The sequence below is a fragment of the Larimichthys crocea genome, chromosome XII (genome assembly GCF_000972845.2).
Source record: "Larimichthys crocea isolate SSNF chromosome XII, L_crocea_2.0, whole genome shotgun sequence".
Lineage (NCBI taxonomy): Eukaryota > Metazoa > Chordata > Actinopteri > Sciaenidae > Larimichthys > Larimichthys crocea.
This window is the reverse complement of record NC_040022.1, coordinates 27,596,632-27,610,795: the sequence shown is the minus strand read 5'-3', so window position 1 is coordinate 27,610,795 and position 14,164 is coordinate 27,596,632. Positions and strand designations below refer to the sequence as shown.

The 14,164-nt window shown below is 42.1% G+C and overlaps 1 protein-coding gene across 1 annotated transcript; it reads right to left on the bottom strand.

The window, feature by feature from the left end:
* Positions 1 to 415: 415 nt before the first annotated feature.
* Positions 416 to 13,665, bottom strand: hsf2 (heat shock transcription factor 2). Its single transcript, XM_027285294.1, has 12 exons — positions 13,462 to 13,665; positions 12,919 to 13,027; positions 12,425 to 12,552; positions 11,824 to 11,948; positions 11,665 to 11,740; positions 11,505 to 11,566; positions 11,085 to 11,163; positions 10,834 to 10,967; positions 8,655 to 8,951; positions 3,986 to 4,088; positions 3,273 to 3,339; positions 416 to 2,950 (listed from the first exon to the last, which is right to left on the bottom strand). Exons 1-12 carry the CDS (start codon positions 13,552 to 13,554, stop codon positions 2,640 to 2,642), a joined length of 1,584 nt encoding a protein of 527 aa, XP_027141095.1. The 5' UTR covers positions 13,555 to 13,665; the 3' UTR covers positions 416 to 2,639.
* Between the last annotated feature and the right edge of the window lie 499 nt (positions 13,666 to 14,164).

Sequence of the window (14,164 nt, the reverse complement as noted above, 5' to 3'; positions counted from 1 at the left end):
TTACCAAAATATATTCAAGTTTCAGTTAAATAATGAATATGGGCTTAAAAAAAAAAACAATAAAAAATTGTCTCAGTGTCCAAATACATATGGACTAAACTGTATATATGTGTAAATCTAAAATGTAGAAAATAATACAAATAAAGTTAAAGGACAGTGACACATTCACACAAAGATGTGTTTTTAATCTAACTGTTGGCAGACTAAATAACAGAAACACTCTACATCTCACATTTCTGCAACATAATGATCAGAAAAGATGATTCCATTAATTTATTGTAGGACTGTTGGATTAGGCTGGTTTTAGTGAAGTGTAGTATACTCCAGTTTGTTTTCAGTCATTGGATTCACACACATTACTTGTTAGTCAGATGAGTTGGTGTGATAAACAGCAATGAGACAAATGACAAACAAAGACTGTAGCGTTGGATTTATTGGAACTGCAAGGCTTGCAACAAGACAGACAAGTTGTGGGATGTCATGTGACCTCTGACCGTGCACAGCAGACGATAAACAGCATCGAGGTGTGTCTATGTGCGGCTCTACCAGAAAAAATGGATGCCGGCACTATATGAAAGAAGAGTTTCCCTTTATCAAAACATGAACATACTGAGGCGATTCAACAGCACAAGTTCTATGCCAGGAAACACAAAAATCATTTACAGCTGTCTGACCGGGCAGATCAGCCCAAAAATGAAACAGACTTCCTGATTCTGCTGCAGAAACCAAAGTGTTGTTTTCTTGAACAGGAAGTTTGAAGATTTCAGGAACAACTGACCACTGTGACAGAATCAGGGAATGTTCATGTTTGGAGCTGGTTCTTTTTCATTCTTGACAACTGGGACAAACAGATTGTTGCCATGCGTGTCTAGATATGACTTATGGCTGACTGCAAATGAATTAAACCGCCATGACGTTACATCAGACGAGGGCTGAAGCTTGTTAGGGTGTTTCTCTGGTTTCCTCATATTTTTTTCATGACTCATGAATATGTGACGATTGTTCACATTTGTCAGAGGGGTAATCAAGAGTTCAATGTTTAACAATTTGACCTTGCAGTCAGACAACTGGATGGCAATTTCACCTGCTACAGTCTTACCGACAGACTGAGGTTTTTGCACACCTGCAGGTTGTTGTTGGATCAAAAGCAAAGATTCAATTTCAGACTGACAAAATTATTTTAACTCAAGATCCAAGCAAAGTGTGTGTTCAGTTGCCCTGGAGAAGATTCTGCTGTCACCACATGAACTTTGGTCTCATTGGAGAACTTTTCTCTGAGCTATGAGCTCAAGTTGAAAGCTATGCTAAAAACTAGTAAGAAGGGGCTTCAGGAGCTCATATGGTCGAGGACTCGCCACATTAAGTACTAAAGCTGAGTCCTGGATTTGATTCCATCCCCACTTCTCTGTCTCCAGCTGTTGCCATTAAACAAAAGCTTAACAGAGAAATATACAGCTAGTGGGCAAATGGACCAATCTATTATATGACCACATAGTTAAATCATTGCACACCATTGCTGGTGTTCTCACATGGACAGGCAGAGCACTTTCTCAAATCCACAGACAGTTCCTGTATCTAGACTTACAACACACACACACACACTCTCAGGCACACCCACACACAAGCTGACACATTTCCAGATGACCATCAATCATCAATTGCACAACCTACTTTATAATGTCACATTATCCCCCGCTCTGAGTAAAGTGCAGCCTGTGAGTTGACTGGCTGCTGTGATGTGGAAACTGAGTGACCTCTGATCAGGTTCAAGTAAAGTGTTTAGTTAAGATCATGTTTGCCCCAGTTTTCTCTCATGTTGCTTTCATGACATAAATGTTACAAAAACAAACTCTCCCAGTGAAAAAGAATACTTTGCTGGAAACAGCACTAACTGCAGGAATGTCACGTTATGAAGAGTCTCAGCTCTGCACACAAAAGTAGCAAAAGATTAACAAAAATCTGAATAAATTGATTTTCAGACGTAAAGCAAAGATTCAGTCTCTCGGTCAGGTCAGGACAGGATGCTTCCTCACTGACGCTGTGATACTCAAGAGCATAAGAGCAGCACAGAGATGATATCCTGGTGTCCTGTGCGTCATTTTTACATTTAAGACCACCGCATTGAAGAAAACATTCAAGTCACATGATGATGATAAAGTACCTTCAAGATGTCTGAACCCTCATATACGGCAGAGTCACTGCATCAGAAAGATTTATTCTTGAATAAGCGAGCCCACTCAGAAATGTCATTCATCTGCATGTCAATGGTACCACACATGATGGAGGGCAGTTTGATGGACAATGTCGACACAGATGAAGCATCAGTGTCAGTATTCCAGGGATAAGAACCATTTGATGATGTGTATCGTGGGCTTTGTCACTTTGTCATACACCATACATTTGTATTGACATACATCATTATTCTACTGAATAAAAAGACTTCAATGTTATCTTCAATGTATATCTTTCATGATAAAATGTGAGCTCTTCTTTCACCAGCCTCTTTACGTCAAGCACACACCTCAGGTTGGAGCAGTGAGAGAATATTAGCACACAAATGTCTGGAGGATGAAGTGATGTAGTCTGTGCTGTATGAGTGTCATCACTGTCACAGTGGTTCCTGTTTCTGCTCACACTCTCTACAGCTGGGTGGAGTCGGCCTCCGGTCCAGCAGGACTTAGTTCACACAGGTAGAAGAGCGTCTCTTGGCTGGCCTCCGCCTCTGTCAGAGGCTCAAGGTGGATCAGGGAACTGTGAGCTGGCTGCTTCAGCTTCAGGCTGGAGTCCAGCAGCTCTGAGGGCGGCTCAGCCTCCACACAATCACTGGAGCTGGAAGAGGGCTGGAGGTGGGCGCTGGAGGACCTGGTGCTCAGATCCACCTCTGGAGGAGGGGTGCAACCATCAAGGAAGGCCAGCAGGGGGCAGGAGGTGTATTGGATCAGCTGCTTATCTGAACACATGACATGAATGGAGTTCAGTAAATGGGAGTATGTTTTAATAGAATGCTGTTCATCCTTCCAGTCCATTACTGTGATGACTTAGAAAACATTTCATTTCTCTGTAGGCTCCTTTTCATTCTGCTGTCGGACACAGAAGAACAATCTGAGCTGGCCACTACAGTGACGTAGTGCTCTCACATCAATCTTATTTTGGATTTATAATAATCATAATTGCTGATTATAAGACTGTGTAAATGTACACAGGTCATTGCATGTGACTGCAAGGGCAGATATAATCCAGGAAGTTTGAGTGTGAGAGAATCCTCCGCTCACCTGTGTTGTCTTCCTCTGTCCTGCCTCGATTTAGCTGTGTAGTGTTCTCTTTGGAGGACACACTCTCCTGAAAACACACAGATGAAATGATAAATACAACAAACAACTGTAGTGTGTGTATGGACACACACACACACACACACACACTTTGTAACAAATCTTGTAATTTGACATCGGAGAGTCAATGCACTGTCTCTATTTCACAAGCCCTATTGATTGATTAGCATAAGTAACACAAATATTAGTCTCTGAATTCATTCTCTGTGGACAATGAACAATGTTTCTGGGTTTCTGGACCAAAATTTCCTCTGCAGTCCAATTAGCAACTTAAAAGCTGAATTGATGTCAGATGATAGCTGAAGGGTTCCGAGTTCACATTTGGGCCAACGTGTTTGTTGTCCACTGCTCTTCACATGGACAGCCAAAATCTTGTTCCCCACCTACAGATTCTGCATTCATATGCAAATATCTGGTTTGTAGAGATTAGAACATGAATTTAAACATTTTACTCTATTAAAACAACACCATCTATCATTCTGATGGATAAATCAGATCTTGGTAATGTATTGTTCTGTTTGAACAGCCAGCGCACACATGAGGTTAGCTTCTCCACAGTGCTGAAATCAAACTGATTAGATATGTTGTGTTAAATCTGAAAAGACATTTATCAGGTGAGTGCTCTTTGGTTCAGTGTGAATGTGATATCATTTTACCTCCAGGGTGTCAAAATCAATACCAAACTGTTTTCCATAAAGCATGGCTTGGAAGTCCTCCAGACTGCAGTCAATACTGTCCAGATAGTCCATCAGCTCTACCCTGACCACACACACACACACACACACAAAATCAATAACACATTTTCACATAAAACTGATCAACTGACATACTGTAGGACATCATACCACTGTGTGTCTGAGCACAGAACATGCAGTGTTGTATTTAGAGTTTAGTAGCTTCACAGGAAATGAAAGAAAACAAAACAAAACTCTAATATGAATCATGAGTACAGTAAGTCTGAAAAGTATTTTAAGGTGCAGTCTAAGGCAGTGAGCACATTTAGGATCCTGGTGGTGGTCTGAGGGTAGAAGCTCTGAGCCTCTCAGTGCTGCTTTGGTATATCTGAGTGTCATCTATTGTACGTTCAGATAAATGAAGCACTCTTCACAGAACCTTATGCTGGCCTTGTTTGGTGTTGTTCAGAGGGTGTCACTCCCTGTACAGATTGTAAAGCCCTCCGAGGCAAATGTACTTTGTGACTTTGGGCTATACAAATAAAATCTGATTTGATTTGACTTGATTTGATTTGTGTCTCTACCACACAATGATGTTTCCTTGTCAGAATGCTCTCTGTAGTGCAGGATGAGAAAGGTCTATATTTGATAACTCCACATCAGCTGAGCAGGAACTGGATAGTATAGATAGTCATATGAAGGAAGATGCGCACTCACAGGATGCATTGCCACTTCCATTAATAATCAAGTCGGCTTTGACGTGTTAGTGTAGAGCAGGGGTCAGGAACCTTTTTGGCTGAGAGCGCCATGAAAGCTACATATTTTAAAATGTATTTCCGTGAGAGCCATATAATATTTTTTAACACTGAATACAAATAAATGTGTGCATTTTTAAGTAAGTCCAACAGTATAAGTCTCTGAATTTATTCTTTTTAATAACGTAGCTAACCAATAGTAAATAAAATACTTCTTAACATTAATGCGACTTCTGGTGCTGCATGGTCCTGATCGTGCACCAATCCCCATAGCAACCACTGTGTTTCACATGTAGACACGCATGCGCACTCACATACTTCTGAGTGAACTCTCCGGTCGTTAGCTCATAAGCAGTTTCTTTTCCGAGCTGTTCTGTATCGTTAAATTGAACAAAATAACACGAAACATAACTGCTTACTCTCCTACTGATTTTAATTGGGGCATTTTGTATGGAAGAATTATCCTATCTTTATTCAAGAGCGCACATTTTCAGTTTAAGAGCATGATTTCTCCTTCTCGTGCTCAGATTTATTGTCCTTGTGCTCAGATTTTGTGCTCGTACTCAGATTTCTGCTGCTTTCTTTCAAAATATGTGCTTGGACTCAAAACATCACATGCTTGTGCTCACATTTCTTCTGCTTGGACACAAAGATTTCGCTCGCACTCATATGTCCAGTTCGCGCTCAGATCTAATATGCTCGCACTCAAAACATGTCCTGTGCGCTCTCAAATTTTTTCTGCTCTCGCACAAAACAGCACGTCCTTTCAGGTTGAAGTGTCTGCTCAGACTGAAGGATGTCCCGCCCTGCCATCCCAGCCATTGCACTCTTGCTGCATGTCATATTGTGATTTTAAATTAAAATTAATTGATGACTGTTACAGTAATAGAATCCGTGTAACCAGTTGATTCTCTTATTGAAACGTTTAACAGGCGGCGCATAATTAGGTTAGTGTTGGTTTGGCTTCATAATTGGCAACATTAAGCAATGAACTTACTTGTGGGCTTTGGCCATCCATCTCGTCTCCCGCTCAGTGGGCTGCCGAGCTCAGAATCCCGCTCAAAGTCTTCTTCTTGTGGAAGCCAAACCAACACTAACCTAATTATGCGCTGCTCGTTAAACGTTTCAATGAGAGAATCAACTGGTTACACGGATTCTATTACTGTAACAGCCATCAATTAATTTAAAATCAAATATGACATGCTTCCTTTAGGGAACATTATTAGGAATCACTCTATCAATTTTCATTGTTATGCTGATGACACCCAATTATATTTATCAATCAAGCCTGATGCAACCAATCAGTTAACTAAACTCCAAGCATGCCTTAAGGCAGTGGTTCTTAACCTTGTTGGAGGTACCGAACCCCACCAGTTTCATATGCTCATTCACCGAACCCTTCTTGAGTAAAAAATAAAATATGATTTTTTTACTGGTGCACAAAATGAACCGTGCATTAACATCACCTTGTTCAAATAACAAAACCAACACAGTGCATGAACTCACAACAACTTACCTCAGTGTGACTTCTGCTGTTGCCTTTGAGAGACCAGTTCAGATATGCGTGGCTTCACCTTGGCAAGTGCCAGTCTCATGTCATTTTCACAGCAAAGTCTGTTCCTTTTCTTAGTTTTTATGTCCAGCATCCTCGAAAACGATTGCTCACAAAGATATGTTGTAACAAATGGTATAAAAAATTCCAGGGCGGAGGCTCCACCGAACCCCTGAGACCGACTCACCGAACCCCTAGGGTTCGATCGAACCCAGGTTAAGAACCACTGCCTTAAGGATATAAAAAGTTGGATGACCTACAATTTTTTTTTTTTTTGTTAAATTCAGACAAAACACTGAAGTTCTTGTATCTCTGTCTCTCTCTGTCTCTCTCTGTCTCTCTCTGTCTCTCTCGCAAGTTTTTCCTCACTTGAACCGAGGGTCTAAGGACAGAGGGTGTCACTATACAAATACAATTGAGTTGGTGTATTTTAAGAGAGAAGCTGTTTTACAAACAGACCATATACCCGCCCCTGCGGAGCGTTTAAAAAAACGTCGAAGGAACACACACAAGATTGGGCCACACTCTAGCTGTCTCCCTATTGGCTGGTGAAACACACTAATTTAAGTGCAGGGTGGGACATCCTTCAGTCTGAGCAGACACTTCAACCTGAAAGGACATGCTGTTTTGAGCGCACAGGACATGTTTTGAGCGCGAGCACATTAGATCGGAGCGCGAACTGGACATATGAGTGCGAGCGAAATGTTTGTGTCCAAGCAGAAGAAATGTGAGCACAAGCATGTGATGTTTTAAGTCCAAGGGGTCTCTCCTCTGCGCCCAGCCTTCGTGACTGCATACTGCCACGACTGCATACCACCACTGAATCCTTTACTTTCACCCCTGTCTGCGAGCCAGATGCAGTCATCAAAAACCACATCTGGCTCGCGAGCCATAGATTCCCGACCCCTGGTGTAGAGTGATTACTGGTGATTGGTGTGAGTGGTCATCATTACTCTTGTCTGTTAATGTCAGGAGACCTGCAAACACACTGTGGGTCATGGTGTAACATAGAGTGTATTATTTAACAAGATGCAGGGGCTAGAATCTCTATGATGTACTTCTATTTATTTCAAGTGTTTAGATCCAGAACTTCCAGAAATGTACAGGAGTGTGCCATTGACAGGGAAAAGTGATGGAATGGTAGATTTGGAGTGCTGGTTTGTTTTTCAGGGATTAACTATTTTAATGTCCTTTGAAGTGTGTTATAGCATGTTTTGTCATTCAGTTGGAAATGTTTGGCTATCGTGTATAAAAACAGGATCTGGATTTTGTCTCAGTTTTGTGCTTTAGCCACCCTGGAGAGGCTCTCCATCGACTCCATGACTGGAGATCTAAAGGGGAAATGCCACGCCCTGAGGAAAATGACCTTAACCTTCTGTCACACTGATCCTTCTACAATTTTTTTCATGTTCTGCCAAACACAAAGAGTCACCTAGTTCAATGATATAATCTAGTGGACCCAAATAAAACTGATATGGGCAGTGCCTGTACGTTGGCTAGCAGGATGTGTTGTAGAGAAAATCAATGTGTCCGTGTTTAACCCCTCCGTGTTCCACCTCAGTGTTTCATCCAATGTTGAGATGGATGTGCAAATGGACACAGAGACCTGGTGTTTGTTTTCCACAATGTTTACTTCATTGTCTGAAGCACTGACTTAAACATTTTCATTCTAATGAGTGTCTCAAGCCGTATTCACACCGGGGACGTAAGCGTCGCGGTCACTGGAGCTGATCACTGCCAGTCTAATCAATCAAACCATTCACACTGGGTGTGCTGCGGAACGTCTCAGCAGCGACTCTGCAGCACCATCATTCCGTAGCACTTCTATTTTTGATGTGAGCCGTTGCTAAACCGCATAAATCTCAACAGAGCAGACTGCACCAGACAGGAAATCCGACACAGAATCAACATCCTTCCGCCCCCTTTTAAAATAAAGGATTCTCGCATGATCTTGCGTGTGAATATGGTTGGCTGGTTGGCTAGCTGGCTGGCTCGCTACGCTACCGCCACGTGGCCGGTGTGAGTTGACGCCGGGCAGAGGACGAAGCAAAACCGTGGCGCAGCCGTTCTGCGACGCTTACGCCCCCTGTGTGAATCCCCAGACAAAAATGATCATTGTTCAATAGATTTCACAAAAATTACGATTAATATTGCACAAATTTAGCAGAGCTTGTGGAGAGAAGTCTGCACCTTCTAGCATTGTTATTGTGTTACTGTTAGATTTGCACAGACTGTTCTGCCATTACACATTATTCAGGACTATGAATATGTATTTTAATAGATATACTGTCATGTATAATATAACACTAGAACTATAATTCTAATTAGAAATGTTTTCACTTACTTGCCCAGCAAGTTGATGTTCTGTGATATTGCTCCATTCTCATTCAGTATGGAGTCCATCATCTTGACTGGGTCCTCCAGACTCAGGCCTGAGGATTTATTGAGCTGCAGGGCGCTGCTGGTGGCTCCACTGCTGTCTGAAGTCCTGCTCCTCTGGCTGCTATCTGCTGCTGATGGTGCTGGTGGTGACACACCAGCCTCTGTCTGTTTGATGTCAGCTGTGCAGGTTGTGCTCACCTCTGTCTCAGCAGGCTGTACTGCACAGCCATCCAGCTCTACTTCCACGATTTCTATGTCACTGAGAGAGGACATCGTCATACAGCTTGTCCCATAGAGAAACTTCTCTACCATGAATTAACTGAAATCATTTTGTTACACTGACATGTAATCAGTCACTAAGTCACACACACTATTTCACTGATTCTGGTGAAACTGGATCATATTTTATGGAAAACATGTTTTCTGCTTTTCCCTCTGATGTCCTCCGGCTGCTCCAACTCAACTCTCTGTGATTTACTGAGTTTCCTGATGGACAGTGAAGTAAACTGCTGACAACTGTAGCTGCTGTTAGCTAATGTGCTAATGCTAATGTTGTTAGCCAGGCTGCCTGGACTCTGAGCTCAGAGCACCGCCTTTTTGGACCACCAAGCCTGTGACATAGGTGAATGCTAACAGGGAGCAGAACTGGTGCTGTGACAATTTAACAGGACTCAGCAGCCTCTAAACACATAATGGCAGAGGAGAACAGGCAGGAGGCGATGGAGTGACCATGCATGAAGCCACCAGACAAGATCAAATCTGGGACTGACTTTTAGTGGACAGTGAGAGCTTGGTGAAATAAAAGGCTGAAAGACAGACGCCGAGCTGGGCTGACTGCTGTTGGACTAGTCAGTAATATTAGCTGCTGCTATGTCTGCTGTTGTTGACCTTGCTGATGTTTGGCTGTTAGCAAAGTTGTACTTAATCATGATAAATACATGTGTACAGCGGTCTATATTTACCACAGTGGAATTACACTGAAAAACTGGGGGCACTACATGGCAAAAATGTTAATTTCTATGCAATGTTACTTTAATCTACTGGCAGTTTCCACTTATTCAAAGTTTTGTTTTTTGGGGCGGCTGTGGCTCGGAGGTAGAGCAGGTCATCCACCAATCAGAAGATCGGCGGTTCGAACCCAAAGTATCCTTGGGCAAGATACTGAACCCCAAATTGCTCCTGAAGGCTGTGCCATCGGTGTGTGAATGTGTATGAATGGTTAGTTCCTCAAACTGATGAGCAGTTGGCACCTTGCATGGCAGCCAATGCCACCAGTGTATGAATGTGTGTGAATGGGTGAATGAGATATGTCCTGTAAAGCGCTTTGAGTGGTCAGAAGACTAGAAAGGCGCTATATAAGTACAGTCCATTTACCATTTGTTTTAAAAGAGATCACTGCTCCTGACCACACTCTGCTCTTGCATTTTAGACATGTCTAAAACAAACAAACCTTTTCCTGCAAAAGTTCTTCTTCTCACAGTTTGATGAAGGCTAAAACAATTGGTGGACAGATTTAATGAATGAAACAGCTGGCATATATTGAGCTCCTCTCCAATGCAGCAGCAGAATTACAGGAAGTCTTGACTAACTAGGAGTTAAATTCAAATAATCACATTCTGTATTTTGCCTGAGGGTGTAGGACTCAACAACCTGCGATTTTACTAGTCTTCAAAGGCAAGCTGAAGAAGTCCTTTTTTTTTTTTTCCAACTCTCTGTGATTTACTGAGTTTGTTAAACCTGTAACCAGGTTTAACAAACCTGGTTACAGGTTTGGTTGTGTGTTTTTTATGTGTTGTCCAGTTGTGCATGGTTCGAGAATACTGTCATTTGATTTCATTTATTTAGCTTTTCATTTTTTATTTTATTGTGACAAATAAAAAACAGGTCTAAACAACCAGATATGGACATATTCTTCACTGTTTGGTCAGAGTATTGTTTGAAATAAACAGCCACAGTGAACTAAAAGGGCTTTCACAGCAGTTTGTGACCCTTGCCGTACCACAAACCCCCCAATGGACACCCAGGAGAGCATTGCTGCAAAGCACACACTTTCCATTTGTCTTGCACCTGTCCCCAGTTGACCCTCCAATGCACCATAATCGCAGTTGCAGCGGTAGAACATTGTGAGTGTTTTGTCTTACCCTTGCTCGTAGGCTCTGGGCGACCCCTCGCTGATCTCGGCCATCACTTCAGTGTCATTCTCAGTCACGTCACAGATGATAACGTCATCTGATATCTCTGCACTCTTCACACTGTTCAGACTGCTGACAGATGACTAAACAGGATACACACGGTCAAGAATTATAACAATAGAGCACATTAACATTTTTAAACAAAGAACCACAAAATAACAGATCATATCACAAGGTTTATGCATTGTTTGCTTATTTACCTGCTCCACACACACTTTCTCATCATAGATCGGATGGATGTATTTGGGCTTCTTTCCATTGCTGTTCATAAGAACTGGCCTGTCAAACAAACATATATATTTACATTATATCTCAACACTTCAAGTTCTGAACAAGTTATGGATGTAGTTAAGACTAACATATGACAATTGAAATAATAAATGATGTAAGTCATTTTAAAAAAGTCCACATTTTTTAACACTGAATAGAATCTGAACATTAAGCTATCATGGAGAAAGTATCTACATCATTCAAAATTTGACAGCTCTTTATTTTTCATGAGGCAACTCGTTTGTCTTATTGAGAATAAATACGAAGACTATAAATAGTGACCACTTTGTGGATGTCTGGAGGGACACTGATTCAGTAGCACAGGGAAGGATGTAACAATGTTGACTTACCGTTTGCGCTTTAAGTTCAGGATGCGGTTGTTCTGTACCAACGTGACGATGAAATGTATGAGCTGAAATAAAGAATGCCAGTGATGAACAGAACATTGACATTTTCTTTCCAAAAGTGAGGGATTAAATTCATGACCTTCAGCGGGCGGGGGGGGGTCACCTTTTTGATGAGCTGCTGTTGGTGGGCATGTTTCTGTCTCAGATCTGAGATCTCCCTCCATAGAGCTTCATTCTCCCTAAACAACAAAACAATGGTTACATTTACAGTCCAACCACCCCATCTCCTCCTCCAGGGTTGTTTCCACAACTTTCCACTTACCTCTTCAGTGTAGCTAGCCTGGCATCAATGTTCTCCTGTTTGTTATGAACATTTTGAACATTCGCCAAGATCTTGGTCAGGTCTTCCTGTCGAATCTTAGTGTCCTCTGGCCGGGTGTTAGAAACCTGAAGTCAGAAATGAGTCAGATCTTGCATTTATGGTATCAACTCAACACTGGATGCATAGATTAGATTTGATTATACTTTATTTACCCCACAACAGGGAAATTCACTTACTACAGCATCAGAAAGTGTAATATACACTACAGAAGTAGAATAAAAGTGCAAAACACAACGAACGGACAGAAGGATCCTTTAGCCTATACAATAGACAAAAAACTAACAAATAGGCAATCAATAGACAAGTGTACAGATGAGTAAACTGTTTGTTGATGAGTAAAGAGTGTTTGCACAACTGCGCATATGTCATGCACCAGTGGGATGTCTTGGAATCACAGTCACAAGGCTACATTTTTTTAAAATATGAATTATGTTGACACCTGGGAAGAGAGATGGATACCAATTCACCAAAGCAAATCTTTTCTATGTGAAATCTTGGCAATAAACCAGATTCTGATTGGATAACAGAGAGATAACTCCACCTTCCTTTTGATGTTCTCCAGCAGGTCGTCCTGTCCATGTTTGAAGTAAGGGTGCTGAAACTCCACTGGGCCGTCTCTCTCCTGCTTCACAATGCCTGTGTCAATGTGCATCACTTTACGGAATCCATCTGAGCCCACATACACATGTACACGTGTACAGACAGGCAGACAGACAGACAGACAGACAGACTTGGTAAATGAATGAGATTATAGCAGGCATTTCTCTAGCATTTGTCATTTTCTAGAAAAAACAATCTGTTGATTTATAAAACAATGTTATGTTGATAGTGAAATAATGTTCATTGAAGTGAAATAAACGTGTTGGTTCTGACTCTGGTATTTGGCTATGGTGGGAGGGGGATCAGTTCTAGGACGAGGGCTGCTGCTTATCCTGCCATTCAAACTAACTGACAGTTAGTGCTACTTACCAGCTGACTAAAGCGGAATTAGGAACAGTCAGTGTACACGCATGGAAATGATCAATGCTGTCTTACACATGTTGAGCTGCCTGATGAAACTAGCCATGTTGTTGTGCTTGAAGAACTTCGGGAGAATCTCTTTGGCAAAGCGCTGCTCGTCCAGCACCAGGAAGCTGTTGCCCTCCTGGAAACAATGAAGAGGATGACAGTGAGCAGAGCTCCACACAGAGAGGAGGAGCAGAGCTCCACACAGAGAGCAGGAGCAGAGCTCCACACAGAGAGCAGGAGCAGAGCTCCACACAGAGAGCAGGAGCAGAGCTCCTCACAGGCCTGTCTCACTCTCATTCAACACTTCAGACTGGGCCCAAAGCTCAGAGGAGCTGCCGACGTGACGCACAGAGGCTAACAGCAGAGACACAGTGACGTGTGTGTCTAACGGTCAGTGTTTAGCTTTAGCTCATGCTCGTTACCTTACACGCTTGTGTTGCGTGAAACGCACGGCTGTGACACGCAAACACTTCACTGTTCTGTGCGTGATGTGCTTCACTTGCTGCGGTAACTTAAAGATAGCCGTTAGCTCCTCCAGCTGCATGCTAGCAGCACACAGTGTGACGTTACCTGGCTCCAGCAGATCAGCTGGTTGCTGTCGGAGTCCTCCACCAGCGTCCACAGCTTGGTGAGGAAGGCTGGGACGTTCGAGCTGTGCTTCATGTCGGAGGTTTAAGGACAGTTCGACTTCGGCTGAGAATGTGCAGTGTGAGAAGAGCCAGTCTGTGCCTCTGGGCAAAATAATGCCTTACTACTTCCGGTTCTAATAAACGGGAGCTCATTGGTCGATGTGACTTTACGTAACGACTCCTCACGTGGAGATCCATGAAAACACAGAGGGAGCTGCATGTTGTCTCTGACGTCACATGTGAACATAGAATCCGAGAGAGACACATCATATATATATACAATAGAGATATAGATAATATAGATATATAATATATCATCTATATCTATCACATATATATATATATATATATATATGCTAGCAGCACACAGTGTGACGTTACCTAAATCATATGATTCATTTATATTTTAAAAACGTGAAAGCTTCTATAGAAGTCATGCATTTATACATTCATACATTTGAATGAAGGGCTTCCGTAGAACATTTCACGTTTTGACAATATAAATGATCACATTTTGACATGAAACGTTTCACGTTATACCAAGATAAAAGAAAATCATCAAGTTTCAATTCATACTGATTTAATACTGATCCATTCTTATTCGTCTAGCTGGAAACATGAGTCAAGGTGCAGAGAAACAGAGA